Raw genomic sequence first — 25,718 nt, 5'->3', positions numbered from 1 at the left:
TTGGAAAAATACGTTTGAAGTCAAATATTTTAACTTTAACAGTGGAATTTCTTTGCATACTTTGCAGAGATTAAGATAAATAATTAAACATATTACCGCTGCTTGACTTAAAAGGAAAATAGTATCTCCGTTTAACTGATAAATACAGAGTGCTCTCGGCCAGGTGTGACCGGTCACAGGGGATGCGTTCTTCTCCTAGGCACCTGATCTTACCTCTGGTGTTTTCAGGGATCCGTGTTTTTGTTCTGTTTACGATTCATATGCTTTACTAGGTTTATGACATTGATCACTGTTCGTTATCCTCACCTTTTTCATTCAGATAAATATAGGTTTACAAAAAGCGACTTACTGATTATATTTCTATTGCACAGTGTGTGTAAACAGAGATTGTCAAGACCCACATTATTTGGAATCATATGACATTGGCTGAACTGAATAGCCGACAAAAATAGAATAATTACTGTTTTGAAATGTATTAAGTTACTTGAACCATCGATACAAAACAAGGAAGTTGTTCTGCTTCAAGATTCGCCATTTTCTAACGAAAACTCGAGTCGCAATGTCCACAAGGGAAGAGTGCTTTGTGAAACTGTGCAGTGAATGTTCTAATCTTTTGCAAGACTGGTGCACTAAATGTGAAGCTGGATTATGCTGCAGTTGTGCTGTTGATCATCTGACTCTAAATGTGAGGGATCATAATGTAGTTCCATACAGGGGTAGATACAAGTCATATACTGTCAGGTCGCGATGTTACCTTCATGGACAAAAATACAGTAAAAAATACTGTTGGAATTGTCTTTGTCATTTTTGTGATGATTGTACAACACCGCATACAAATCATGTTCTGTCTTCTAAGAGTTCCGTCACTGAGGAGGAATTTGTTACCGTTTTTAATTCATTAAATGCATTACCCTACTACAAGTTCCAACTTGAAAGGAACCTCAATTTAATTGAAGTCGTAAACTTAAGAGATACTCGGAAAGAAAGAGATACACGTTGCATAGGAAGTGTTGCTAGTGTCTGTCATGGTTCATTTTGGATAACATTAGAAAACCGAAAGGGAAGTCTGATTTTCAGCGAAAAATATGACTTTCGTGGACGATTAATGGAAAAAATATATCTTCCACCCAAAGTATCATGCTTCCACTCTGTAAATTCCTGTGGAAATGTGTATTACTTCAACGAGGCAAATGATTCCATTGATTTATTAAAAGATGGCGGAACACAAGTTATTCAGGATTTAAAACAACTTCAGCTGAACAAGAATAAAATGATTTGTGGACTTTATTCTAATATTTTTGATGTTATATTTTTGGCCATATCGTATGTCAAACTCAAACGTGGAATTATTGTGCGACTAGACACCACTTCTGGTGCAATTAATGCGATTGACTTTGACAGTCGAGGTGAGTCACTTTATGAAAGTCCAAGATGTACTGATGAAAATGCAAATGGAATACTTTGTACTGTAGACGTTAAAGGAACTGTCCTTTTTCAATTGAGCACCAATAAAAAGATACCTTGTGTTGAGATATCGTATCTTCGTTCTGTTGCGACAAATTTCAAAGAGCAGTTTTTGGTGTGCTATGGACCCGAAATATGTCCACTTCTCGGAATTATCACTGACAATGGCGAAATGTTGAGAGCTGTGCCTTTCCCTTTTGGGGAGATAGAGCTAATTTGTTGTGATACGAAAAACAATCTTTTGATTGTTACAAATTATGGGTCAGTTATAAAAAGAATATCCTTAAATATGCTTCAAAGGTCTTGATGATCTCTAATGGTTAAGGAAATTATGATTCTTATATTTACATTAACATTTCACATGTATTTTGCTTATAAAGTGTGAGGAAAGCTACGGCATTTAAATCACCATAACACGGACAGGGGTCAGAAAATTAAAGTATGCGTTTTATTTTAACGTCACAAACGTTGAACGCCGTGAAAGTGCAACGTTATAAGTGGAATTCAAAATTCAACCTACCATTTAACAGAACTTGTAGCAACGGTTCTTCCATTAATTGTAACTTACCCGAAGGATATTACAGGGATTTTGAAATATATATCACATTTGCAGTCAAGGCAAGGATTTTAAAAATGTAAATATAAGCATAAAAATGCTAAAATACACATAATTAGCATACAATGCTAAAATGTATGTTTTAATATTTATATGGGTATTAGTTTTAACACTTACCAGTATGCTGAAAAATGACTTTTTAAGACAAGTGTTTTATGTCATCGTGTCTATATATATGTACTGCTTACATTTTCAACTATTTAGTCGGCCCGGTAATCTCTGTATGTATACTGAAAGTCTTTGATACACATTTTAATATTCTTCATTATTCCATACCCATGTACCGTGAAATATATGGAGATAACAAACAATATTCAAGCTCAAAAGTCCATTGAACAATACAAATTTTGGAGCAGATCAAACACGGACCTCTAAAACATCAGAGTTGGGATCAGGTGCCATGGAGGATTGAGCATCCCCTGCCGACCGGTCACACCCGCCGTGTGCTCCTTGTCATGATCGGGAAATAACGTAAAAAATCCGTCGACAATTCAGTGTGTAAATAATGACCTAACAATTAGTATGAAAAACGTCAGTCAGCAATATGTTAAATGATAAAAACTGCAGTTAACCAATAACACCTTCTGTATCTAAATGACAATCATATGGAAAAAAAATCTTGTGCGAAGATGGAAGGAGGACAATTTTTCAGGAATTACACGTTTTTATCGATTTAATTCTTGGGCGAAAATGTTAAAACTTGCTGAAGAAGAGATCAACGATATTAATGTTCGTTGTAGTTCAATGGGCAATGGGGTACCTCGAAATAAACAAAATTTGAACTTTAGCAAAACATATATTGATTTCATAGAAAGAGTTCATAGATTCCTTTCACTTTCGCTTTGTTGAATTATGTTGCTTTGATTGTAAAACATTATTTTTAATTATCTGCTCCGATCCTGTATGTTACTCAGATCTCTATAAGCATAAAACGTCAGCACCATAAAGTTAACAGTAAGAAATACATGTATAATAGGTTTGTTTAGAACAAGATCTGGTTCTTGTAGCTGAATGTTTGAATGTAGTCTGCGAATTTCACCACTCATCAGGTAACTTGTACCTATGAGCATCAGCACATGTTTCTTTGGGCATCATGCTTCAGAATGACTTTTCATCCGCTCTGGACTTTAAAATATGTTGTTGTTTGTAACTGATAACAATTTTGAAATATATATCTTTTATTTGTAAAACATAAATGAATAATAAAATATACAAAGCATATTTTTTTTGTAAATGTTTGTGACATTCTATCACTCTTTGGCACAAACGTGGTTTTTACGACACTTCCTTTTACAATTGACCTTGGCCATATAAATCAACATTATAAAATCCATTTTCCTCCGATTTTGACTGTAAATTTGTTTGTGATGTTTTCTGTAAAGAGAATAATTTAGCAAAATAAATAACCTTTTTGATAAATGTTAACAAGAGGCTCATGAACGACAACGCTTACCGCAGTCACTACGGACCAGCTGTTTTTCATCAGCATTTTTTCCCAATATATTCCTATGTATAACTTTGATCATGTGATCCAAAACTACCTCCCATGGGCCATGCTTTTAACAAAACTAGGTCTACTCTGAGGATACTCCCTTATTTTTTAAAGACTAATTCTTATACATTTCTATGAAACTTCGATCACCTACTGTGGCCCCACCCTACCACCGGGGTCATAATTTATACAAAATTAAATCTATATAATCTGAGAATACTTTCATGGCTTTGATGTTCTTGAGAAGATCTTGAAATATTTTTTTCCCTATGCATTCCTATGTAAACCTTTGATCGCCTATTGTTGTTCACCCTAGCCCCAGGAATAATGATTTGAACAAATTTGATTCTTCACTACCTGAGGATCTTTCCATATTTATATGACTAATCGAGGACTTTACTGTTCTTGAGAAGAAGATTTTTAAAGATGAATTCCTATATATATTCCTTAGTAAAACTTTGATTGCATACTGTGGCCCCATTCTATCCCAGAGGTCATGACGTGAACAAATTTGAATCTACACTTATGTTATGAAGCTTTCAGGAAATATGAAGATAACGAACAGTAATCAAGCTCAAAAGTCCACTGAAACAATACAGATCTGGAGCAGAACACGGACCTCGAAAACATCAGAGATGGGATCAGGTGGAATGGAGGAGTAAGCATACCCTGTCGACCGGTCACATCCGATATGTGCTCCTTTTCACGATCGGGAAAACGGAAAAATCCGTGGACAATTCAGTGTGTTTTTTATTATTTTTATTAGACTTTTATTTCAAGTTCACTGGGGCATATCGAGTCGACATATAAATAGATAAGTTTCTTATAAAAGAAAAATACCCAGTTGAGCCATATATGAAAATATATTAAGTTCATAAAAAAACAAAATGTGCCATTTATTAGAAAAGTTAAGAAAATATTGAAACCAGCATATCTCTTAAAAAAAATAACTCGTTTACTGAAAAAAAGTATTTTTTTTTTAACTTCATTAGAAAGCTGAAGAAAATAAACTATTAGATTTTTGCACAAACCATGTAGTAAATTTAAAGCACATAAAAAAGAAGAAAAATATGCAACTGAAATAAAAATTTGTACAATACTAAAAATATCTGTGTTTGTAATTACCTTGTTTTTAACAGTTCCCTGGCATAAGATTATTTTAGAAAATATTAGTACAAAATTCAACCTCTTTCATATGATACTACTGACAGTAATGCGTAGAAATCAAATCCCAACTTACCGGTGTACTCTGAGACAGGGTTTCTTCTGAAGGTAACATGGCATCAAAACAGACATTATCATATCCACCTAAACAGAAACAAAAATGTTCAACTGCTATTGCAAGTCAAAACACAGACAGGAGGAAAAAAAATAATTTTTATAAAACAACTCCATAAAATGAGAAAAATTAAATTGAGAGGTACTTAAATCTCTTTGGAGCATATTTTACCCATACCAAGATTAAACAAGGTGTGCATGAACTGCCAAACTTACAACTCTTAAAAGGGCAAGTATTATGTAAACTGTGTTTGTCGTAACAATATGTTGTCTCAAGGTATGTACATATAGTACTTTGCATATATGTATGTAATGCTCAATTAGTAAATACAGGTATTTAGTACTTAATATACTGGTTTGTAGGGTTAAAAGGAGATCGGAAGTGCAGAGATCGTTGATTCCATTTAAAGATTTATATAAGAATAGAAAGGAAAAGAAAGTAGGATATAGATAATTCATGATCACTATGCCTTACCATCTATGAAATCTAACTGCTTTGTATATCTAATAAGTCGAACTGTAAAGGAAAACAACAAAAACTGATGTGAAATTAATAATCCAACGAACAATTTACTAGTATTAGTATGCGTGGGCAATGGACATTTGTGCAAAATACAAAAAGTAAACACACCTGGGGGAGTAACTCTTCTGGAAATATTTGCCACTTTCTCTTTGTCCTTCTGGTTAAAGCAAATTTCAAATAAGAGATTTATAATGATATTACCTCAATTCCAGTTAAAAATTCAGAATTATCAAGATCAATACCTTTACTGTTTTCAAATTCTCCTGTGCATTTGAAAATCTTTTTAAATTTTTGGACTGTATTTTACTATTTTCTTGCTGTGATTCAAACAACCGCATCTTATGAAGAAGGCCCTCTCTAACCTAAAGAGAATTTATTTTTCTGAACTAGTGTCATAAATGATAATCTAGATATTTACTTAGATAGATAAATTGCAATTTAAGAAACAAATATGTAATATACTCTGATATTGCATTTTGATGTCTTATGCCACTTTAAAGAGTGTAAAATATTTTGTACGCTATAACATAAAATATAGTTTACCTTTTTATTGAATACACAGTTTGGCAGAAAAATAAATAGTCCCTAAAAAGTAAATATATATCAAAGCATAATTTACAATTGTAAGAGCATAGCATACTTTAAAAAAATAAAACGAAAAATATTGTTTATTTATGGACTAACTATGAATAAACAAATCTGTGTTAAGAGGAAAATGTTGAAGGGCAGTTTTTACCTGTAGGGAATTAAATACTGCAAAAAGATACTGGAAGACAATTAAATCTTCATTGATAGATAAAATTCCAAACACCCACGTGATACCCAGTACGGGTAGAAGTGTGCACAAACTCCGCGCACCAGTTCTAGAGAAAAGAAATATGAAAAATATCGTTTATTGAATAAATCTGCATCTAATTTTTCTGTTCCATCTCTTTTCTTGTAAACACATCACATTTTCCATCCAGAAATACTTACGCTGCCTTCTTTTTTGTCGTTGACTCGGTTAACAACCTTGTTGCACACATCACCCGAAATAGGGAACATATTATAAATAAATTAATCTGCAATAAAATTTTTCAAAATGTACATATCAGCAAATGATACATATTCAGAGCACAAAGACAAAATCAATTTAATCTTTGAAAATAAAGTAGAAGATTTTTTTTAAAAATGAAGAATAAAACCTTGTTCTCTTAAAGAAATTGCATTTAATAATTTTTTTGTTTTGTTTTGTTTTGTTTTGTTTTGTTTTTTTTTTTTTTTTGTTTTTTGTTTTTGTTTTTTTGTTTTTTGTTTTTTTTGTTGTTTTTTGTTGTTTTTTTTTGTTGTTGTTGTTTTTTGTTGTTGTTTTTTTGTTTTGTTGACGTTTTGTTTTGTTTTGTTTTTTTTTTTGTTTTTTTTTTTTTGTTTTTTTTTTTTTTTTTTTTTTTTTTGTTTTTTGTTTTTTTTTTGCTTTTGTTTTTTTTTTTGTTTTTTTCATTTTTAATTGATTTTACTGGAATTTAATTTTCACTAAATATCAAGTAAGTCAATATGCCTCATCCTATGAAAAAGTTCTTCATATAGGCAAATTTCTCGGATATTTTATGTTTATCAGATCCAAAAATCAGTTTTTGTTTTTTATATATACATGTACATACACAAATGATAAGTAGAACAGGACCAACAAAGCCATATATAGATCCACTCTTTGTAGATAACCAGCATCTGGAATGGAAGACAGTTTTGCAATAGATGTTAAATTAAGCCTATTGAATTTTAGCCAACTTTTTATATATTTTATTTTGTGGAGCAGGTTTTCAAGCATTAAGGTGCCTTACGAATGACTTTGGTTGTATTCTCTGGTATACGTTGCTCCTATTGTGATGCCTGTTATTAAAATTGGAATAACTGCAAGACAAAAAAACCAGCCATATTATTACAATGTACAAGACTTGAACATTCACAGTTACTGTTGTGTTCTTTGTCTACAGTAGTGTTACCAAGCCAAATTACTAAAGCGATCAATTCAAGAATAAACATGATGTATCTCTATTTTTCTGTTTAAAACTATCTTTAAGGTAAATTATGTATAATCTCAAATGTCCCTTGTTGTTGTAGTACTTTTCTTTGAATTTCATTTAATAGCATATCTGTTAGAACATTTCCATCATTATTAAGTTCATCTCAGTGAGCAGAGAGTATTCCCCCTTAAAGGTGCCAATTGCATACCCCAAGCGATGGGTAATATCCTCTTCATATTGAGTCTGGCTTTAACATCATTTGCAGTGCTAAATGAGTAATATAGGACGGTAATCTGTAGGAAATAGTAGACGCCCATCGCCAGCATAAGAAAGAACTCCACCAAGAAGAAATATTGAAGGAAAGCTGCAATTACTGTACATAACACCTGTAAAAACATTTCATACGATTTTTAATATTTTTTTATTCATCAAGTTTAAGATAATTTTCTCTAGATAATATTTTAATAAAACTTCTATAAAATTTTATAACAAAGGTGTAGGCTTAGATTAGAATTGCAATATTACAATCAAGGAGTAACTGTCTTATTCCACGTGTGTATTTACTTAGCATTTTTAATCTTCACACGTTGGATACACGCATCACCTTTATATCAGAGCAAATAATCTTTATTGTACGTCTAATCTGTTTAAAATCTTGATGGGAATTAAAAAGACAATCATAGATAAATGCTCTTGAGATATGATACCTTGTTTTCTGTTCTGTTTATTCCGACAAGGAAAAGGAGGTAAGCCAGAGAAATACTGAGACATAGATGTACCAGAACTAGATTCTGATCGTTCTTTACATATCTAAAACCGGAAAAGACAATAAAAATAGTGTCGGATAATACTGAAAAAGACAAAAGAGTAGAAATATTACTGTTATAATGTAAAAATATAAACAGCGCATTGTCATACCTCCACAATATAATAAAGACGAAGAATGTAATGGCTGACAGAACAACAGTAATGGAACAACCAATCAGAGATATCAACGACAACACATCATCTTCTTTTTCCTATTTCAAATTATGCAATTTACATAGATTAGGTATGAATATTATATTTTTCATTTATTCAATTATCGATGTCCAAAAACTTTGTTAGGGACTTGATTCATTCAGATTTCCTGATGACATACTAATAAATAGCTTACATTCTCGTATGGACGCATCAAAATAGCGAAGTTTGTCAAATGGTCACATTCACATTTGGTCACGTGATTGTTTACTCTTGTTGTATTGCAACCCTCTGAAGACCATGAACTGAAGAGATATTAAAGATGTATGATTTTTAATTAAGCATTTAAACAAAAACAAATTCATCTAGCATGATTAAACAATACATGAGAAACATATTTTGGAATTTTTCGAAGTTAAGTATAAAAGAAAAAAAAATTTAAAAAAAAATACCCGACAGTGAAATTCCAAAACACGCATACAACGTCTGTCTCTTGAAGATCAGTCTGTGAAATTATTAATACAAAATATTATTACATATTCATGTACATAATAATTTAACATTCTTCAGGTACTAGGTATTTTGTCTATCGTACAAATACTTACTTCTCTTTTATGATTGATATTCATCATAATTCCAGGATTCAGTGAAATTCTTTCTCTTTCATCCATGATGGTCATAGACAAAACATCCGAGTTTAAATTGAAACTTTTCGTAGATTCGTTTCTTCAAGAAAATATGATCTTAATGCATTTTGTACATCACATTTGTAACTCATTCACCGACTGGCCTCTAAATATAACACCTACCCTGATATTTTATTTCTGGACGGAAGGAAGGTGTACACCGTACGGTAAACAGTTGCTGAATATACAATATCTGCCGTGAAAAGAAGTTTCATTTTTGTAAAACAGTATAATTTTCATTTCTTAACCTTTTTTTATCAAGAAAGCAATACATTTCTATTTTAAGACAATACTTATAGTCATTATACCGTTTATATTTGGTTCTGATTGGACGGGTAAAACCAAGGAGGATGATTCTGTTGCTATGGATCCCGGAAATTCCACTGCCTCTCTCGAAGATCCTCGACCAACTGACATTACTTTAATACAAAAAACCCAATAAACTTTTAGTAACTATTTAAAAAGTACACATCGATAATTTAATGAAAAGGTATAATTCCCCTTTTTACGTACGATAATTATTCGCTTTAATGGTTTTGTTTCCTCTACTTTTCAGTCCTTTGGAAACCTGATGTCCAAATTCTGCTACAGTTGACAATATTCGAGAGGATCCATCTTTAGTCTGTAAAACAAAAACTAGTATCAAAAACGGAAGAAAGAGTGATAACATTTGAGAATGAAGATCTATAGGAGTAATGCAAGACATTTGAAAGGGTTTTCATTGTAATATAAATACATGTAAATGTAAAGGGGAATACTTATACTATATTACCTGTTCGTTGATATCTTTCCAATTTTGACTCTGCGTTTCGCTCAAGACGTTATCCACAACTTTTGCAAAATCCTTTAGAAACACATTAAGTACTATTGAATCACAAGACAGTGGTATGTTATTTAACTCGGAGCAAAGAAAATCAAAATTAGCTGTTTTTTTTTTTAATATAAATTTAAAGGAAAAATAAAAGATATGAAAAATACATGTCTTAATTCAAACCCAGCAATTGTCATAATAAATGTTACCTGATCTGGTAGTTTGGCATCTGCTGCTTCTGTTACTTTTAGAATTTTGTCAAGGAAGCCAACTGTTTTATCCACATCCCCAGAAGTACCCTTCTTTTGTGTAGTCAAGTTACGCATTGCAGCCATTTGTCTCTCGACAACAGATGATACAAAACTTGTATCTATAATGTTGTCTGTTATGATATTGTCCAGCTAAATAAACAATGCAATGTTCGCTCATTCAAGTCAAATAATATGATTTTACTTAATTAGTCAATGGTGCATACTGATCTGATTTTACAGGCATCTCCTTATATACAGTAGTTACCTTCTCGTTTGCCTTGGCCAGAGTTTTTTCCACACAGTTTATTGTTACAGTTCGCCCCCAAGTCCCATCAGTTCTACACTGTTTACTTGCATTTCCTGAAAAATGTCAAAATTGAACAAGATATCCACATTGGTTTTCTTCATTACAGTCAATTTTATTTCACTGACATAGACCATAGCAGTATCTTGCTTGTTGTCACTGCATAATACTGACCTACGTAATCGTCAGGACAAAGAGCATAGTATGTGACTCCTATCATCCCAAACTCCCACTGGATCCCGTGTTCGTCTACAGTCTTCATGCAGCGAAGGTCCTCTAAAATAAGAAAAAAAAATATTAGAAAAAATAAAAGGAAATGTCTGTTCATATCCTAAGGGTAAAGGGGACGAGTTTTTACCTGGAGAGTAGACAAACACATCTGATACAGCACTACTGGTGCCATTCACACCCAGTAAGCTGTAGGTCAATAAACATTTATATCTCCCTGTCCGATTCTTCTGGGCGTTTGGAACTCTTAGAATAGATCCATTCTTTGTCAGCTCTGAAAAATGTGAAAGTATTCTTCATTAACTTATGCATAGTGCATACTTGTTGTGTATATTTTATCAAAATTATTACTTTTTCTCGATACGATAAGCTTCTTTGAATAAAATTTCTGAATTGCAGAGTATCCAACGAATATGCATTACTTGGCTTCAAATAAAAAAATCAAATAAAGCTTTATTTCAAATTTTGTTTAGCAGTATGAAGGTTTTTCCTGCCATTTGCAGGGTTAAGAATGAACACGTAATTGAATTCGATCGATTTTTTGAAAAATCAACATACTTTTATTTTTACTAAAAATATATAATTTTATCATCGATAACATAAACTGTGTGAAAATGCAATATCCAGAAACAGACTGTTACTTAGACACAGTTGAGACCCCAAAATTTTTTGACCTATACATACGTCTCTCCCTCCATCTGAAATCTCCACTTTTGATCCAGTCTAATGTGACTGTCATATTTGGTTGTTCTAGGTTTTGGACACGGCACTGTAGTACTATAGTTGCTCCTCTCTGAACACTTAATGACAACGGGGAGATGTTTACTATTGGTAACTTTCTAACTGCCAGGGACAGATTCGTTGAGAAATTGATATCGAGTTGAGGAATACCTGCAACAACGTTCAGGGTGCCTGTAACAAAAAAGGGAAATTCATGGACAGTGAAGAAATGAAAAGTACAATGTCTTAAGATAGGAAAGACAATTTAGTTTTAAGGTTTAAGTAAATATTTTTGGATTTCAATTTCCATTTCATTGCCATATTTATGTTTCATCTGAAGCTTTTGTAAGATATATTATAAAATATATTTCAAGCATTAATTCTACAATTTTGCTTTACCATACCGTTATCATATGTCCTTGCAGATTTGATCCTTAGTTTAGCTTTGTAAAGTCTATAGTAGCTTTCCACTACCTCCAGTGTAAGCTGAACACGAGACGAGTTTCTGATCATCAAGTCGTCCTTATACCACGTGATCTCAATCTTTCTTTCCAAGTGTGACGTTCCAAACACGATTTCTAGGACTATTGCCATGTTCTCCACTGTCTCGTAAGTTAATGTGGAGTTCTCTCCAAGGAATAGCAGAGTTGTATCTGGTCAGGAAAAGATGGTCATCCATGTAAATAAAATATAGACAATGGGCTCACAATAAAATCAAGCAAACACTCTTCTACATAGGCAATCTTACCGATCTCGCAAAAATTTCCATCAAAATTTGGCAAACAGTCGCAAAAACCACGTGTTTTGTTGTAAGTGATACATTGCCCATTGTTTAGACACATTGTATCATTTTTACAATAATCCCCAGCTAAAACATAATATACGAAAAAAATAAATGAGAGAATATATATATATATATATATATATATATATATATATATATATATATATATATATATATATATATATATATATATATATATCTGTTCTACATGTTATCAAAAATACCCATACTTTCCTTATCTAAAATGAACTGAGATAATAATTTTTAGAACGTAGAAAGAAATTAGTGTCCTTTGAGACTGTAAAACGCAATTCAAGAATAACATATCTGCTCTTTCCTAGCAATATGTCATCATGATGAAGTGTTATGTGAGGTTGATCTATCACATTGCTCAACAGTACTTTCTTCACTACTAATAGATTTAAAAGATTTTGATCTTGTGTAGATAATTAAATTACTGATGTATATCTGGTTGTAAAGATGGTTGAATATTTTACCTAGTTTTGTACAATTTTTATTCAGTAAAGCATCAGTAGTGTTCGTATTGTTAGGACTACATTCGTTCGGTAGACTAAGTCCTTTTCCATTACACGTGTATGCATCTGGACATGGAAGACATGACTGATTATTCGGTTGTCCTCTGGAAGGATTGTAAGTCATACTGGGACAGGGTGTAAAGATTCCTGTACCCTCTAAACAATAATGTCCGGCTGGACAAATGTCACCCCCACGGCCATTCAACGGAGTGGGTGATACTGCTCCTCTATTACAGTAGAATCCTGATGAACAAGGTCCCGTGGGAACAGAGAGATTTTTTCCAGAACAAAACATACCTGGAGAACATTTCAAACAGGCCTTCCCTGTAGAGTTACCATAATAAGGATTAAAAGTTCCAATATCACAAGGAAGAGGCCACACTTGTCCCTCTGGACAGTAAAATCCTTCAGGGCATATGAATACACTTGATCCGTTTGGACAGAAATATCCCGCAGGACAAGTAATATTAAATCCATCCTTACATAAATTTCCCTTTGGGCAGTCCGTACATATACCAGCTTTTTGTGATCCATCGCTGTTAATGCAGGGATTTGTGGTATTTTCTGATTAAGAATAAAGGAATGATATACTTTAAATACAATTTCGGTGTATTATGTATATATAATAACAATAATCAATTTTAAAAATTAAAAAAAAAATGAAAAATATATTTACCATAGTTTACAGAACATAGAATACTGATGTTTTCCCTTTCAGGATTGCATTCCGAAGGGTAAAGAGATCCCACAGGACATGTAAGGTTTCCTAGACAAACTTCACATTCTCCACGGGTGGTGTAAGGATTAAAGTATCCAGAGGGACAGGGAATTGGTTCTGGTGAACCTCTTGGGCAATATGTTCCTGCTGGACACATGTCACCCATTACTCCTTCAACAGGTGTCGGTGTAGTCGATCCGCCCGAGCAAAAGAATCCGGGAAGACAGGGGCCTGTCGGCCTATCTCCGCCTGGAAGAAAGCAGTAGAATCCAGGTGGACACGACAAACAGTCAGAACTATTGCTGCTGGTGTTTGTAGGATTGTAATGTCCGGCTTTGCATTTAATTGGGTGAATTCCACCGGAAGGGCAATAGCTGCCTGTGGGACAGGGAATTGGTTCTGATGATCCAGGTGAACAATAGTAGCCTGGAGGGCACCTGCTCTTTTCTCCATTCACACAGAAGAAGCCTGGAGAACAGGGTGTGCAAGGATTCTTTCTTTTATCGTCACTAACATTGTTGGTTGATTCTCGGTACGTTCCATTTAGACAAACATTACCTTGTGTAACATAAAAGCACATAAAATATATGATTGAAGCAGCATTAGTTATTATTTATGTGAAATGTACACAGGAAATGAAAATACGGAATGTAACTTAGTTAACTAAGAAACATTAATTAACGATGATTCAAATTACTGATGAAAGGTCATTTAATAAATCATGTAAATAAATCCTTTCCGTATTACTAATGACATTACTCATTAATCAGCAATATATTTAGATTGATTCCTTAAATGAATTTTAAAAAAGACAAATTGATATTTACTGTTAATATTGTGTATAATAGGCCTACCTGGAGTAGTTGTGGGGGAAGGAGTATTCATAGATGGTAAACCACAAACGCCTCCATCTGTGTCCAAGTTTCAGAAGTGTTATACATGTACATTTTTTGTAAACAAGGCATTATCTTTTATTTTATGATTGAAGATATACGTAAATAATTGAATTGTAGTTAAGCAAAGAACGAAATATAAAAGACAGGGTAGATTTTTTTATATAGATTCAGGGATAATATATCTTGACGTACCGAAGCAGTATCTGCGGTTACACTTGGATGCAGGTTTCAGTTTGAAGGTGAGGAACGAGGAGCAGTTCCTAACTTGAATATCAAAAGAGTGCTGGCAGCAACCAAATGCAGTCCTCACACACATTTTCCTCTTGACAATACCTTCTCCCTCTGACGGTAAAGACCCTAAGTCAAAAATTGAAATAATAGTTTTTCAATAAACTGAAATTTATAAAAGGAATTGTTGCCTGTAGAAATTAATTGTATTTGATACATGTATATCAGGAGAAAAATACACTGGCAGACGCAGTGCACAATACCTTTCTTATAATTATTTTAGGAATGCAAAATTCATTTTTATAGATCTGTCTTGTATAAGATTACGACTATTGGGAATTAACTTTTTCTTCCATACCATTCATCCAGATGGGTTCGTCTGTGCCACAACGGCCCTGTTTTGGACATGACTGGTAGATCTTAAGGAACGACGACTCGTCAGACGCCTGTAGACGATACCATCCCTCATCTAGATTGCTATCACAGAGGTTAGGAGACTGAGAACGATAACAACCCGCCGACCGATATCCGTCGTCCATGATAACAGTGAATCCAGAGAGGCTAGAGCAAGGATCTGTAAAGAACATGTTACATGTACTTATAAATATTTGGTGTTTGCAGAAATATTTCATGGCATACCAGTACTTCTTTTTTTCCTTTTAAATCTGCTACAAAGTATTTATTATCTGGATTGTGTACATACTAAGCACAAAATGATTTTGATATATTTTAAAAAGTATTTGTCAAAGTTACTAGACAGATAGATAAGCGAGCTACAAAAGAGTTAAGGCTGACATTGAGATTTAAAAAAAACACTATTTGTGTTGATCTAGAATTAAATTGCATTTGGTCAGTCCTCGGAAACTGAAGGTCTTTTCCTTGTTTGCCTGTTCGTCTCTCAGTAAAACATTATTTTATCTACCAGAATATTTTAGTCAAACTGATATATTATGTTGATATGTTAATATACTCTTACACTTCAAAGCACTAAAGATCTAATCTGAATTTCGTAGTGTCAATTTATTTTGTTGGATTCTGGTATTTTATTTATTGAACAGTCTTTTTGAGATTAAACTTTTAAACAGATTGGATATATTTTAAAATTGGTCATTAATCTAATGATTATTAGCAGAAATTAAGCATTAAATTTTCATTTGTATAACTTTTTGTAGAGCTTCAGAACTTTTGTCAACCTTTTGGTTGCATATTCTTCAAACATTATCTAATTCCTTTTATAAAGGTTTCTTTTTTTAACGTTCCCCTTTAGGTATAAATATTTCATTATTACCTGCAAATGGTGTTTAGGTCTCCCAGCCATGCATTTTCTGAGAAGCAGGATTCGACAACTAAGTTAATGTTACAGGGCTTTCACAATCTTGTTTGAAATCAGCATTTCCTAAATTCTATGGTCGTTATCATGACCATGTTTGGAAATTCAATTTCTCTTTGGGTCGTATTTTTTTTTTTACAAAACTTTTGAGGAGATTGTTTTGTTTTGTTTTTTTTCTAATTTTACAACGGGTTATTCCTTTTACCTAATAAATGAAAAGGGCTAGCGACGGGAGTGAGCGGTCAAGAGGCAATGCTAACTCTTCCTAGGCACCATTGCTGCATCCGTGTTTGCCATGTTCAAGATATGTATTTATGAGATTGATCACTGCTCGTTATCTTTTACCTTTTTTATTCAGGTATATACTCTGAATGTTTGTTTCCTTGTCTTTGATAAATTATATCATCTTATCCTAAATATATTATTTACAAAACAAAAGGATATCAAAACATCGAGAAAGTTATGCTGGATCACTCAAAACCTCAGGTTAATACTGTTAACAATGATTCAAACACTGAACTCACTATTGCAAATGTTTGCAATACACCCTTGAACAAGGAAACACAATGTTTATATAATAAAGAACTTGGGACAAAATTATTTTGTTGTAATTATTGTTCCTAGATTGATATTTCCGATTCCTATATTCACTGTAAAATGTATGTTTTATCTCAGGTGATTTGTTTTATGTAAAATAATTGATTATTTACATTTTAGCCAAATCAATTATATATCATCAAGCTTTTATTTAACACATTGCGAAAACCGGGAGGGGGGTACGAAAACTCATTAAACTTGAGCAAACTAAAGTGTCTCATTTTTGTCAACAAAATTTCTTCTTAGTTAAAAAAAACGTCAAAGATATTTCAAAACGCAACAGAAAAGAGAAAAACAGGCATTATTGTGGCAAATAGTTCTTTCACATAAAATAGAATATAACAAATTATGGAAAATAACGACATAAATGTCATTATGAAGCAATTTCCTCATTTTTTCGAAATTGTAGTAAAATTCAAGGAAACCTATGAACCAGTTGTGTAAAACATAAACCTCTTTTTGATTGATTAAGTTATTTTAATAATGAGCGAATAAACGATAAAATACTATAAGTCTAATAATAAAACAATATTTATCTAACAGATAACTATATACGTCTTTATGTATATATGTATACAGGTATGCCACATGTGTAGACAAATACGAAATACAAGATTAAAAAATGAACATATACAAGGATGTTAGTGTAAGAATTTTCTTTGTTCATATCAATGACACTCCAATGACGGAAGACATAAGAGAAACGTATGAAATATATACTGAGTGTATGGATAACATGGCGTGGCCCCAGAACGAATGTTGTTCGTTAACTTTGATTTGAAGGCAAAGTGAAATATAGATGATTTCAAGGATCTTCAAATGTAAAAAAAAAAGTATACGTTAAGGTGTTAAGATACATAGTTTAAATGACCTAATTCTTTTTTTATTTTTATTTTTATTTTTTTTTTTTATTTATTTATTTATTTATTTATTTTTTTTGCTTCTGTTTACTTTTAATACTCTATGTTTAACCTCAGTCAGATACGATTTCTTGTGCTTAATGGCTACATATGGTATCTATATCGTTTTAGGTATTACAAATTCAATATTGTTTGGATGGGCTAGCTCCCACAAAAAAAAAAATTAATTAAATAAATAAAACAAAATAAAATATATACTTTCTAAGCCGTTAACACTGTAATATCCTAACAGATACAACAGGGTGGTTTTTTTTTTTTTTTTTTTTTTTTTTTTTTTTTTTGCATAGGTGCAGAAAGTAATAACTATGACAATAAAATCTTTATGTTTTCAGATGATATAATACCTTATTTTAAAAGAGACTATAGCAATAACTATAAAAAGGAAAAATTGGATTTCATTTCCATGTGGTTCCTTAAATTTGTTTTAAAAAGTCACGGTTGTCATTGCTAGCCCTCTCGAGTGCTAGCAATCGAGTGCTAGCAAATATGTTAGTCTTTTTTATTGAAATACGCATGTTCGCCTTTACGGTAGAGCATTCTGGGAATGCTACTGCAGATAAAATGTACGATGTCCACTTTGTTTTATAATCTTAAAATATATATGATCTGAAGTTTCATGTTTTGTTGCCTTACTTGTACATAACTATACAATAAGTAACAGTAAGTTAGATCTTGCAAGAGATACATTGCCGGGCCAAGCAAATGCTCTACCAAGCCTCTATCTTTACTCCTTACAAAAATATTAACTGCATGCTATAAAGGAGAAACATCAGAAGTGGTGTAACAAAATCGCCAATTTTTTTAATTTGCAACTTCAAAACGTACGACTAATCTACACTTTATACGATCATTCTTTGTGATAAGCTAAAAACTAGGCTTTATGATATCACAAGACCTTCTTCAATAAAAATGAAACTCGGAAATTTTCATATCTTGTAATTGGTCATCAAAAAAATTACTTTGTTAAAAACCACTCAGATTCTACATTAAAGTACTCTGATATAGATATTAAAAGAATGCTGGAATTCCTCATCAGCAACATTTATGTAGTCTTCGGAGACTAGGTCGTCCAACAAACTGTTGGATGATGGGCAAACCGATGGGCAATAATTGTGTATCTTTATTAGCCGACTTGATTTTATATTCGTACGAAGCAGAATTTATTTTAAAAAAAAATCTTCATGAGAAGAAGAATATACTTGCTTTGGCACTCAACTCGACATTCAAATATATCGACGACGTTTTACCAATAAACAATAGTTACTTCCATTCATATGTCAACTCGATATATTCTAGTGAACTTGAAATAAACCACATCTGCTTCATATTTGGATGTTTTACTGACTATAGACGATAAAGGCAAACTAATAACTAAACTGTATGACAAAAGAGATGACTTCAGCTTTTCCATCGTCAATTTTTCTTGTTAATGTAGTAATATTCTGCTATTATCTTCATATGGTATTTATCTCTCTCAACTTATTCGATACTCAAGAGCATACTCCGAGTTCGATCAATTTTTAAACTGAAGAAGGCTATTGAAAGATAAGTTGATGTCACAGAGATTTCAACAATTTCGTTTAAAATCAGCATTTCGTAAATTCTATGGTCGTTATAATGACCTTGTTAACATATATAACCTATCATTGGGTCATATTTGGCTGACTTGTTTCATACCAATTGTTAGTCCTTTGTTTTTATACTAAATTTGACTACGGAATGATTCGTCTATCTGATCTGCACACAGGGCTCAAGTCGGGGTGACCGGTCAACAGGAGATGCTTACTCCTCATACGCACGGATCCCACCTCTGGGCAATCCGTATTTAATGCCCTGTTCACAGATTTGTATTGTTTTTAGATTTTTTGACATCGATCACTGTTCATTATTTTCACCTCATACATTTTATGGTACTAAGACTTTAGAAATCAAATACATCTAAAATTATAATAAAAACCTACCTTTTTCAACTACCTTCCCTGGCCTTTCCGGCAAGCTCGGATAGACGACTTCGAATATGTTCTGAGAGCTTACCGGAAAGGCCCGAGAAGACGCAAATGCTACTAAACACTATCACACTGGAATATATTAAACTAGATGCTAATTGGTTCTACTGATCTCTGAAATAATTGCATTTTTCACCTGATATTTGAAATTACCGTAAACTACAGAATGCTCAGTTTTGCTATTAAATCCCATTCTAGATTCCCAATTCTGAATTGAAACCCCCGTAACCCAAACACCATCCTGAGTGCATCACTGTGTCTTCCTATTAATAATTAATCGATTCAGCAAATTAAACACATGATATCAACTTCTGTGTTGTTTTTTTTTATGTCTACAGCGGTAGCTCACCAATCTTTTTAAAAATAAGCTTGTGTTGATGATAAACTCCTACAATAGTTCTTGTCTATTTGATATGTAATGGTTAGACTATTCAAATTCATCATACAAATATGTAATATGATTTCTCCTAGATTTAACAATTTATTCATTTCACATTATGTGTTCCATGCAATTCATATATCTTGTAGAGATAGGTTATCTATTATTTATTGGTAAATGTCTTTTCTTATATATCAAAAGGTTCTTTAACTATTTGAAGTTAAAATTATCTTTTCTTTTTCAAATATACAAGTTTATCTCTCCATGTTGCAAGATTATTCAAGCAATCGAAGTCGATAGCAAATTAACTTGTAACATTTGGTCAGCAGCACAATTGAAAAGCATGAAATTATTGTCTTACTTTAACCAGTTAACGTTTAAAGTGTCCTCGATCATTCTTCTTTATATTAAATCAGTTCTTCTACCTTTGCTCCCTTTTCTATTATTCTTGATCAAATAGGTTCAGTATTTGGTAAGTAACAAAAACTGGTTTAAGACATTTTAAAGTGCTTAGTGCTACTTCCTTTTTTTTTCCCCTGGCTTATCATAAAGCTTACGTTTGACACCTTCTCGAAAGACATTTACTTAATCTATATGCAGTTCACGAAAGGGTTTGTTATATATATTTTTTAAAAATAACAGTACTTGATGTTATTCTCTTTCGTTTGATTTTGGTCTTTTGTTATTTATTTTATGATTTAATGTGCCCTATGCACTAAAATGATTATGTAAAGGAAATGATTTTACATAAACTATGTAAAGATTCTACGTTCCAGATTGTAGACATCCGTTATAAAATATTTTCTGTGAATTTATTTTGATTAACATTTTGTCAGCCTAATTTACGTAATGCACGGAATTAACATAAGAAATGCATGCACAAAACACATGATAAAATAATTTAAAAAATACATGGTTTATGTTAATAGCTCCTCCAGGACTTCATGGACTTGCCTTCAAAGCTCACGATTAATACGAAGTTGATATTTTTGATAGTTATACCGAGCAGATATCGTATAAACAAGTCTAAAATCAATGTGTTTATGCATTTTCTGAAGAGGATACAGGTAGTAGGATCGCTTGATGTAGTGAACGATAAAATGGAGGTCCGTACAACCTGAACAATGATTTTTTTTTTTTTTTTGGGGGGGGGGGGCCGGGACAAGCAAATTATTAATTTGAACACGTATTAAAAGCAGATCCATCACAAGATCAGCCTACGAAACGTATGGTTGGGCACGCCTCATGCCTGTAGGAAATGGTATCTTCTTAAGTTAATCCACAGTATTTCCTGGCTGTCTGTCTGTCCATTCATCAGCAAGATATGTCAAAAGGCTTTGAACAAATTCCAAGGAATTGTTCAGGGAAAATGGGCCGTAGGATAAGAAAAAGTCCGTTACAGACTTTTTTTAAGGGAATCGGGCTAAAAATACAGATTCTAGAATTTTCCTCTTTTCTTTCTGCATTCGCCAACTTGTTGGCAATATTTATTTTAATGTTATCAGCAATTTTTATCTGATTTGGGGAAATGTAAAATATGTATTTGTGAAAGGAAGAATCCTTCCAATTTGCAGAAGCAGCGGATAATAGATGCTGATGCGAAATTCTCTTATTTTATTTTGTGAACTTTGCATATAAGTTAGGCAACTATATAAAATGAACAGAGAGAAAAATCTAATGTGCTTAGTAGATCTCAATAGTTGGCAGAAGTACACGGATAGACTTTTAAAACAAGTAACTGGAATCGAAACCTTTTCCCCTTTAGTTACACTCTTGTCATGACGGAGCATAATTTAGGTACTCAATAGCATGATTTTACGCAATACTGCAACACAATACTGCAAGGTATTTGGCAAACAACCTTAAAACGAAATACGAGATGAACTTATGTATTCAAATAATTAAATCAGTAGTTCATGTTGTATAAAATTTATTACGATTTTTATTAATAAATAAAAGAACGATATAGTGATTCAGGACCTATGTGTATACTCTGTTAAAAGAAATGTTTAATATCAGCGTTTGATTTTCAAATTAAGTTGCGTTCAATAGGCTAGACATTCAGATTTTTGGTATTTGTATCTCGTTGGTATTTTCTATGCATACTTGGAATATTCTTGTTGTTAGGCTGATAATATTCTGATCCTTTTCTGGGGTGTATTCGATCGTTGTTACCCTGTGCTATAAATCAGAAAGGTTAATGCTTTTTCATGGATTTATTTCTTCTTTTACTTTGAATTTTTTGTTGACCCCTCTGTTAAGTGCAAGATTTAAATTTTTTCCCTACTAAACAGGATCTTAGCTAGTGACTGATTTCATCATATCTGTCTGCACTGGAAAATTGTATTGCTATTTTACCATTATCATTTGTATTCATGGATATTTTCGCCATATCTGGTAAAGCGTGTTTTTAAAGGTGTTGATGGGGTTCAATTGTGTGTGCGTCTCTTTTTTTTAAAGAATATATATTTATGAAGTAAACCCCCTTTTAGCATTGTTCAATGTGAATTTTAAAAAGCACATGTGGTCCATAAAAATTCCGCTCAGTTATTTAACCTTAATAATAGGGAAACTATTTTGGGATGCGTGCTACGTTGTTCGAATACCAGTGCTCTCCATAATGTAGTATAAAATATAGTATATAGTATAAAATAGACTTCAATCTCAAATATTTCCTATTTAGACGTGTCTTATGAGGAAATATTAACGCTCATATTAAATTTGTTTGTCGTCTTGTATTCTTATGGTAATACTTTTAATAATCAACGATCACAAGTTTTTAACCATTCAAGTTTTATATTACTTCATATAAACGAGTGGGTCTTTTTAAGACTAAAGGAAGAATTTTAAACAATTAGACGGATGTACATTTTAGACTCAGTCTTTATTCAGATACAGGTAAATATTACAAGTGTAATTCACATGCACGGTTTTTCCAAAGAAATTAAAACGGGAAAATAATTTAACAAAAAAATAGATGAGATAAGTTTTAATTTAGAGTTTCCATATAATTTTCATCCTTAAATTACATAAGCCTTGGTTTTTGCATAATATATGCATTATAATGCGCACTATCAATTATTCCATATTTTGCATTATTATAAATAGGTTCTAAACCATTGTCTATGTACAGCGCATGTGATGGTCTGAGACTATTTTGAATACAGCCGTCTCTTCAAAGAAAACACAGATAAATTTTCTAGGTAAAAGGTAATATTATACACTAGGTCAATTAAGCAAATGGTTAAGAAACATCCAAACTTTGACATTTATTATAAAGATACATAAATGAATCCAAGGAGCTTCCTTAAATCTTATTAAATGCTTAGTATGGTATAATTTTATATCAGTACTAAAGTTTCTGTACACTTAACATACATAATTCAGCACATTTATTATAAGTCAACAAGGTTATATTGAAAACAGTCATTGTGATTCCCATAGCAGCATAAGTAAATATGATTATCATGTAACACAGAAGGAAGGTGAGTGGGAAACACTTATCAAATAGATGTCAAATTTCTGGTGATTTTAAAGTAATTTATGACTATAAATCACACTAAAAATTAGAATTAGAAGATTATCTTTAAAAATTATCCAGAAATGAAAATAAATATGGTATATACGTTATGATATACTGGGTTAAGGACATTGCTACATACGAATTCGATTTTGACAAAAAATCTCGTCTTGTTAAAAATTCAGACAGGAACATTATTATTATGAATTATTCTTGAAAGGACTGATACTGATAGAGAATCGGTTATCAAGTTCAAGACTAAAAATGGATGTCATGCTGATATTGACCAAAAATATGAAAAGATGATTTTTTTTAATATGTCACCAATCTAGTTGAAGGAATTTGGGTAAAAGTGATGTTTAACAGTAAAACCAATCCCTCATTTGTAGAGCCATACCGACAAGAACACCTCGTATATCAAGTAAAACGTGTCCTTCATTTGTAGAGCCATACCGACAAGAACACTGTCAACTTTATAATCTTTTTTTTTTAATGTCGGTCCCCTTTCCAAGAGTTTAAAGGTGAATCTTATCAAAAATTTAGATCTTAAATCCTCTCAAACTGAACCTGGATACCTTTCTGTCTCGAGTGCAAATTTTAGGAGAAATCAAGGAGCCCTCTTCTAAAGAAGTATTTGGCTTTGAGTGAGTTAATATAAAATGATGCTTTTATGTGATTACACATGCCTTTGTTATGTATAAAACGAATTAAACATTGCTCAACTTGTTTTTCCATACAGGTTTGTAATCATTATTGTTGTAGAGAATGTCTGTACAGAAATAACAAGATGATTGAAGCAATGTGTGTGATCTTTATTTCACGATTGATAAACTCAAAATTGCTTGATTAAATCTAAAGAATTTGGAATGTGTCACGTTGTGTTTAAAAATTGATGACTTCTGTACTTTTCTTGTTGGAAAGTTTCATTTTTAGAATAGTTTCCACGCAGAAAAATTCAATAAATGAAATGTAAAGTAGTGGATGTTACTGATAAATAATGTAGAAATATACGAGCAGGAGTTAGCGTTAAAATGGAGTTCCCTTATACATATATAGACAGAGTTAATGCACATCAATACAAATGTACATTTTTGACACCTGTTGTGTTTATTCAACTGGCTTCCATAAAAATAATCAATATGTGTACCATGTTGAGTTTAGAGTGTATAGTTATATTGTAAACACCGGTCATAGAACCATTTTTTAAGGATTTTTTTTAAATGTAGAATCATTTCAGAATTGAATTATGTATTCGTTTATTTCTTCATTGTAATGCATGGTGTTGTCAACATTGGCGTCATTTAAGCAAGAAAGTTCACTTAACTTTTAAGGTTTATAACAATAAAATTTTCAGTGCACTTTAACTTGACACTGTCTAGTTTACGGCCTTACCTATTGAAGATGAATTTTCCGCTTCGTTTACAACACTGGTCTGCGTTGTCCCATCACTCAGTTTTGGTGCATTTGTCACAAAATCTTGACAATTTGAACATTTTATCACAAATAAAAGTAAAAATCCAGAAGTCCAAATATGCGAAGATCTGTCCATTCCCACCATACTTCTACAAAACGAACATTCAAGCTAGAACTATTTATCTAATAACAAGATGTCGTTTGAAAAAAAAATAACAAATTTCACATCTCGGGGGTTGAGGACAGACTGACGGGCGATGAGTAACTGTCACATTAGGTTATAACGTAGACTTCCTTCTTAAAATACAGGTATAACCATGATGATAGCGATATATTTGATTAATTTCCATCATCTTGAAACCGGATTCTCTAAAATTACTAAGAAGTATATCTTTAAGAAGGTACATAAAGTACTTTCAAAAGAGAGTCCCGGAATAAATGTAAATGACCTACCTTTCTTAATGGCCCGCTTTCATTAGTGAGGTATGTATAAATCACATGTAACAGAGTTAGGGTGGTGTTGATCTGAGCTGTTTGTGTGTTAAGATAAGGTTTATTACTTCGTATTATCCTCAGAATATTGATATTATACCGATATCGAGGGTATATCTCACTTTGTTTACACGGAGTTCACGAGACACTCCCATAAAAATTTTGTAATTTGAATTCAGAGTTATACACTGTAGATTGAACAGTTAAGGGTCCCGTCAGTAAAGCAGTGGGTGTTTATAAACAGATTCTTTTAAGGGTCCTTCAGTCGAGACTACCACTAAATTTACTCCTGAGTCACTTTTTTTTTCAATTCGAAGTAAACTTCTCGTGTGAACGCCCTATGTTCCCGCGATTCGTATCAAAATCCCCAAGTGACGCGTGCCTACAATTATTCAATTTAGTCGTATGTGATCAATTATGGATAGAAACTAGAGCCGAGCTCGTTGCAATGCAACGAATAGGTCTTCCGTCGGAGCTCCGGACAAAACATAGCGACCTTGAGTCAAGGTCATACAACATTTTAAGGTTATAAACAATCCTGTAAGGGGCATCAACTTCCAATG

The 25,718-nt window shown here is 32.4% G+C and overlaps 1 protein-coding gene across 3 annotated transcripts; it reads right to left on the bottom strand.

The window, feature by feature from the left end:
- Positions 1 to 3,307: 3,307 nt before the first annotated feature.
- Positions 3,308 to 25,421, bottom strand: LOC133185543 (uncharacterized). Of its 3 annotated transcripts, XM_061320840.1 has the most exons (34): positions 25,117 to 25,421; positions 24,643 to 24,812; positions 14,857 to 15,072; positions 14,463 to 14,627; positions 14,229 to 14,285; positions 13,333 to 13,932; positions 12,618 to 13,220; positions 12,085 to 12,204; positions 11,741 to 11,989; positions 11,301 to 11,528; positions 10,747 to 10,890; positions 10,563 to 10,664; positions 10,350 to 10,444; positions 10,043 to 10,234; positions 9,795 to 9,866; positions 9,536 to 9,644; positions 9,331 to 9,441; positions 9,146 to 9,215; positions 8,942 to 9,062; positions 8,789 to 8,841; positions 8,533 to 8,641; positions 8,295 to 8,395; positions 8,084 to 8,186; positions 7,585 to 7,762; positions 7,194 to 7,263; positions 7,014 to 7,080; positions 6,349 to 6,434; positions 6,110 to 6,236; positions 5,917 to 5,958; positions 5,616 to 5,735; positions 5,482 to 5,530; positions 5,326 to 5,367; positions 4,813 to 4,880; positions 3,308 to 3,454 (listed from the first exon to the last, which is right to left on the bottom strand). In XM_061320840.1, exons 2-34 carry the CDS (start codon positions 24,806 to 24,808, stop codon positions 3,371 to 3,373), a joined length of 4,719 nt encoding a protein of 1,572 aa, XP_061176824.1. In that variant the 5' UTR covers positions 24,809 to 24,812; positions 25,117 to 25,421; the 3' UTR covers positions 3,308 to 3,370. The 3 variants fall into 3 exon arrangements, with proteins under 3 accessions (XP_061176824.1, XP_061176826.1, XP_061176825.1); XM_061320842.1 differs by lacking the exon at positions 5,326 to 5,367; XM_061320841.1 differs by lacking the exon at positions 25,117 to 25,421 and having other exon boundaries at positions 24,643 to 24,901.
- Between the last annotated feature and the right edge of the window lie 297 nt (positions 25,422 to 25,718).

This window comes from Saccostrea echinata, unplaced genomic scaffold (assembly GCF_033153115.1).
Source record: "Saccostrea echinata isolate AGI-Se365-2 ecotype Australia unplaced genomic scaffold, CSIRO_AGI_Sech_v1 ptg000012l, whole genome shotgun sequence".
Taxonomy (NCBI): Eukaryota; Metazoa; Mollusca; class Bivalvia; order Ostreida; family Ostreidae; genus Saccostrea; species Saccostrea echinata.
This window is presented reverse-complemented; position numbering and strand designations above follow the sequence as displayed.

Coding starts and splice junctions, on each gene's coding strand:
- LOC133185543 (XM_061320840.1), bottom strand. CDS start 24,808: ATGGTGGGAATGGACAGATCTTCGCATATTTGGACTTCTGGATTTTTA. Junction 14,628..14,856: donor CGAACCCATCTGGATGAATG/GTATGGAAGAAA, acceptor TTTTTGACTTAG/GGTCTTTACCGTCAGAGGGA. Junction 4,881..5,325: donor GCAGTTAGATTTCATAGATG/GTAAGGCATAGT, acceptor GTTTCTGTTTAG/GTGGATATGATAATGTCTGT.